The sequence below is a fragment of the Abramis brama genome (assembly GCF_963993115.1).
Source record: "Abramis brama genome assembly, chromosome: 17".
In the NCBI taxonomy this organism is placed as follows: domain Eukaryota; kingdom Metazoa; phylum Chordata; class Actinopteri; order Cypriniformes; family Leuciscidae; genus Abramis; species Abramis brama.
This window is the reverse complement of record NC_139979.1, coordinates 21,680,026-21,686,025: the sequence shown is the minus strand read 5'-3', so window position 1 is coordinate 21,686,025 and position 6,000 is coordinate 21,680,026. Positions and strand designations below refer to the sequence as shown.

The following is a 6,000-nucleotide window of genomic DNA, read 5'->3' as shown; positions in this document are numbered from 1 at the left end:
AATGCTATAATGCTCAAGAGGAGGGCAGTGTGAACAGGGTTCTGCGTGCACTGACAAGTGCGTTTAACTCCCTTAGAATTCCTCTAGCAGAGATGCACGTTTATCCAGCGCCTATTCGGCGACATTTCTCAAATGTTGCTCTCTACATTCTCTAGTTTCTCAGGACGGAATTGTCATTTTGACCCACCCTCCGTCTAAAAGACATGCAACTTTGGGAGAGCTTGGCAACCAGGTAGTGGACCGCTGTACAGCAGCATGCTGTTTCTAGCAAACAAAATTCCCTGGATCTTCGCTGAGTCAATCCACGGATACTTCGTTTGTGGATGTATATTCAGATGGTTTGATTGACGCATAAGTGGAAGGAATACGCAGAAAGGCGAGTGAGAATGGCTTCGAAAGAGCGACTGTACGAGCTGTGGATGTTATATTACACTAAGGTGAGTCATGAGCAGGCGAACGCGCGAGCCGCTCGACACCTGTTGCCTTCTGAGTTTAATGTTGTCGCAAACTTGCCACTGTCATTTAATATTGTGTCGCATCCTGCATATATAGTTATGTGGTAAACATATTTGCCTGCCCCTTTGTGTTGGAACAGTTTCAGGAAGTGCGCCTATGGTTATTTTTTGGGAAGGTTGCGCGTGCACGTACAGAGTGAAAACATTTGACGCTCAGTTAATATTTCATTAGTATTTTGTTATGAAGCGATTGACACTTGTGATGACAAGGACTGGTAATATTTTAGCTAAGCACGACAGTTCATCACAGCTCAGTTTGGTGTTTGCAGTTATTCTGTACAGTTCTAGTGTTTACCTGTGTGAGCCAGGTAATGTCATGCTTCCTTCTCCTCACGTCTCTTAGGTAACTGTTACGTGTACACGACAACGATGTAACGTTAGCCTACTAAAAACGGAAAGTTTATTTATTTATTTTGCGGACAGGCGACAGCGTTATAAAAAAAAGACCCTGTTCACACGGATCCGCAAAAAACGATTCAAATCGCTGTAATATTCATGCCAGGCCAGTAGTTGGCGAGGTCACTTTGTAAACAAAAATTACGCGCCTCTGTTAAACACGTAATACGCATGCGCGTGACGTCACCTTTTTCACAAATTCGCGATTTTGTAGTTTTCACGGTGATAATAACTCAAACACTTGCACTTTGAAAACCGTTTTCAAAAATTTGCGTTTGCAGGCACCAAAATGCCGTTGTCGTGTAGCCTAAATGAACAGCCAAAAACGCATAAAAAGTTTTTCTTTTTTAGTTGAAATGTCTCTTGTTCATATGCAACATGACTTGCAAATTCTGTGGTTTGTTTATTTGACCAAAATCAACGGCAGTAATAAATCTGCAATGTATTATAATATTTTCATTTTAATTTTACATTGCCGTGGGTTGTCTATAGGCCTACTTCAACTAAACTTGAATTGTTTATTTATTTATTGTTTATAGTTTATTTAAATAATTCATTTTCTTTGTTATTGCTGGGATGTTTTAGATTTATTTCTCAATTAGCCATGTCCGATTCGCGAACAGATCAAGTCGAATCTTTTCAGTGAATCAGTCAAACCGGCTTCTAACGATTCGGTCTAAACATAGACAGTAACAGAAATGGACACAGTGACCCCATTGGATTCAACGGAGAAAAGTGAAGTCAATTAGAAGCACTCACTTCCTGATGGCTGAGCGTACTGCGCAGACTCAAACTGAGCTTGACGACATAGATGTGACGTGAGCAACCCGTCTGTCTTCTAGTAGCTGTGCCAAGAGAAATCTGAATCATTCCCTTCCGAAACTTGCAGAGACGGAGAGTGTGAGTAGGAGGTGTCCATGAGCTAGGAGCAGGAGCAACTTTTGTATTCTGATGAATTCATTTTGCCTCCACGTCCCCCCGATTGCCCGCGAGCTTCTCCTCCTGTCCATACGGTAATCTCTCTACTGTGCGACAGAGAGTCGCGTGGTTATGACGCAATCGTTAGCCTATTTTTACAAAAACTGCGTCCACGGGGCCATAACGTAAGATACAAGGTAATGGAGCCTTTTATACATTTAGTGTTTCTTTAGAAATAAATAATGGAAATATGGAGTCTTTAAACGCCTCAGATGTAAAGTTATTCGCTGTCAAAGTGACGCCAAAATGAATGGGAGTCAATGGAATGCTAACAGCAGGTGATGGTCTGCTAATCAATGGCGGCCCCCGAGGAAGCTTCAGTTTTGGCTGAAAGATTAGCCCCTTGGGTCTAAACAATAGTTCACGAAATCGAAATCAGCCATTAAGTGTGCTGCACACATTCTGAAAAATGAAGTACGAAATCGCATACTCTCTTGAGTAGGTACTTATTTTGAATAAGTAATTACTTCACGACCGCTAAAAAAAATTCCAGTGTATAGTCGCGACTCACTCCACCTCAGGATCACTACTGCGCACACTCTGGCGCCAAATGACGTAACCAGTGCAAGACGTCAACTGTTATTTCATGGATATTATGACATTCATCTTTTTTACAGTCTATGGTCCGAGCAGTATACTTGTCAACAGTTCACAGATTTGTTGAATCTAAAATAGAATGTTTAAGGTTTTGAGAGTTGACAGTTTTATCAGCACTTTTATGACTTTGTTTTTATGAGCTAAATCACGGTTGCAACAAACTGAACTGGGGCTCATGAAATCACGATGCAAACTATTAATAATAAAACTTAATCAACAAAAAATTGATTATCAACAGATAATGTCCTACCATAAAAAAAATAATTAACAGTTTAATCAACATCAATATGTGCACGCCAGGATATCAGGGGACACTTGATTATGCTGTGACATAAAATAATCACTGAATCATTTTTTAACTGGTTCATTGAACTATTCTGGAAGAACCCTTCTCTTCACTATGAATAAGAAATGGACATGCCCCAAGAAGAATGGTTGTTTGACAACACCCTCTGGCGGTGTATACAAAGACCAAATTGTGTATTTTTGAGAGAGATTATTTATTTTATATTGTTAAAACAAAATGTAAAGTTAGACATCCATGTATTCCATCTGAAACTCTTTCATGACCACTTTTTAGGGTCAGCAGCTGAAGTCAGCTGTAATGGCTCACTATTTGAAGTATTCTTTATGAATGGCTACCATGGTAACCAAAACAGCAGGTGCAGGATACAAGAAGCACAAGGGGTCACCATAGAGAAATGTTGACTAGCAGATCACTGTTTTAATTTGGTGCTCGCACTCTAAAATATTGTATAGTTAGCAGATTGCATGGAATAGCAGCTGTATGAATTATGCAGTGTTCTAGTCTGGTCTTGCCATTGGCACAAAGTTGTCCAGATAGCTTGGAATGTTTCTCTAGATCTCATTCATGGTATAATCCAAACCCTTTGTCATTCCATTCCCATTTATTAATAACTGCTCACATACAGGTTACAGAAATCCACACATACCAGACATGCAAAGTAGATGACATAAATGTGATTTTCCGTTAAACAATGATAAAAGGTGAAGTGTATGTGATGTTTGTACACTCATGTTTATGGGGTGGTTTCGCCCTCATGATTCAAACTCTGTTTGAAACACCCATTTTAATGGCACTGCTTGCGACTGTCTGCTGAGATTCTAACTGGATAAGGCCGACTGGATAGTTGAAAATGGACTTGTTTTTCTCTGGGCTCTTGAGGCTGTGCTCTGTTTTAAATCAATGTAAACCTCTCCTCACCTATTATGCAAGTCATTTGACCATAGAATAAGTCCTGTGTCCAGTCCTCCCAATGTAATGAGGTCTCATGGGAAGCTAGTAAAATTGGACTGACACAATGTTTGCCTTTAAGCTTTTTTATTCATTTTAAATTTGTATCATTTGCTATTACATGTTATATCAAAGTCTGGTTGTTAGTTTAAAATCGTCATGAAATGAATATTCATCCAATCTATTTTCTAAAACAATTCAGCCATGTAAAAAAATGTTTCAAAAAAAGTTTTGACCTCGTAATTTTTTATCAAAATATCATACCTGGATCTTCTGGTGAAAACCCCATCCCAGCAAGCTTGCTTTCTTCTGTCTTTATTGAGTGCAACGCACACATCTCAAGAGCCAATCAATAATTGCTGCGTAGAACCAAGTCCCCATCCTACTTTTTCCCCAATAATGTATTACTTTCAGATGTGCATCACAATATGGAAGAAAATATACTGATATACACAATATGGAAGAAATTTAGTAATATTTTAATTCTGGCTCTGATCAATATGGCACTCATTTTGGACTTACTGACACCTAGTGGTGTGGATGTAGCATTACATTAAATCAAATGTTTGCTGGTATAGATAGGCGCCATTTGCAGTCAGACATGATTAATGCATTTAATGAGGAAGTACAGAATTACAGAAAGGCTACCAAGATAAAGTGAGTCATGTGATCTCAAGATGACCACCCCCATGAGGTGACCCACTCCATATAGCTTCTATTAAACAGCTTCTATAGGCTGTTATGACAGGAGTCTTCATCACATGTGAGTCTGTGATTTCATAATACGAATGCTGGCTGCCTGACTTTAGAACTGAATACTCCTTCCCCATCAGAGGCAGCAGTACACAATCTGTGAAGAACAGCTAAGTTTAATGTCATGTCATTCTGATGATCTTGCTGTATTGTAATGTGCCAGCCTTTTTTAATTTGGCTGTTGGAGCAATGCTGCCTCTCTGTCAGACCACTTCCTCTTGAGTGTGCTGTTCAGAGGACAACACTGATGTGATAAAAACCACTTCCCGTCATGGTTGCTACCATTTGTAACCTCCCAGAACAACCTGTTTTTGAGTTGACAAACACATGGTACACATCATCATACCAGTTCAGTTCAGCTGAAGCCCAATGAGGAAGAGGTTTTGGAAAATAACACTCTTGTGTTTGTTTGTTGTGATTTCTCATGGTTGACACTGTACATTCTATGAGCATCTGATATTTGGAAGGCCTTCATAGAGGGTGATGTACAAATGAGCTTGAACTAGTTGTCTGGATCTGTATTAGAAATAGTTTTCTAATTTCTACAATAGAAGAAACAGTCCCACAAAAATAACAAACATAATGTAATTTATATCTTCCAATGTCTAACTTTGTGTGTGTGTCTGTGTATGTCTGTAAACAAAAGGAGATTCTGGAGCTTCTGGCTTCCACACAAGGAAAGTGAACGATGATTTATATTGCAAAAACTGAAATTATGTCCGCATTGGTTGTTGCATGTCACATAACCAATGTAATTTTGCGTCAATGATATCAAGCCTGGTGCGCATCTAAAGACACACATTTTTATCTGTTATAAAGAAGTTTGATGTTAATTGGCACTGGTTATTTCCTATTTGTTATTATTTATTTTTTTATTTGTTAGTTTTCATGCAAGTGCAAAAAAAAATCAGAAGAGTAGATTATCAGAGATTAACAGTTTATATCACCATCTTTGTGTGAAAAACAGAAGCGTCAAACAAAATATCTCATGTTGTTTTTCACAGAAGAAAAAGATAATACAGGGTTGAGATGAGGATGAATAAATGATGACTACTGATAGAACATCATAGAATTTTCACTAATTCTATGTTACCATCAACATGAAGAAGTACAGAACTTCTGGATTCCCTGTTATATTACAAAAATTTTTTCATTTGTTGGTTGCTCCTCACACATGTTCCTCCTAGGAGGAGGCTGACTTGACAGGTGTCTATGTTTTTACAGACTTGTTCTACCTGCTTGTTAATCTGAATAGATTTTAGTATTTTGTCACAAAAGGCTGAGAGTCCTTGTGTAGGCAGCGGTGAAAAGACATCACCCACCTCAATTCTTTCAACTGCCATTATGTACCATTGTCATGTACCAGTAAGTCAAGTTTTTTGAGATATACGTCACGTTTAAGACAAATGTTTGTGTACAGGTGCCATTATTTGACCTTAATCTGGTGTAAATGCCAGCGTTGTGCATGCGAGGCACTGAAAAGCATTTTCAGCTCTGGTTTTATCT

At 38.7% G+C, this 6,000-nt stretch overlaps 1 protein-coding gene across 1 annotated transcript in view; it reads left to right on the top strand.

Moving 5' to 3' along the window:
• The window catches only part of nbeal2 (neurobeachin-like 2), a 72,226-nt gene continuing 66,226 nt past the window's right edge, over positions 1–6,000 (top strand). Inside the window, exon 1 of the mRNA XM_084089975.1 lies at positions 1–437. Within this exon, the coding sequence (XP_083946101.1) occupies positions 387–437 (51 nt within the window). The 5' untranslated portion in view covers positions 1–386. The remainder of the gene's footprint in view (positions 438–6,000) is intronic.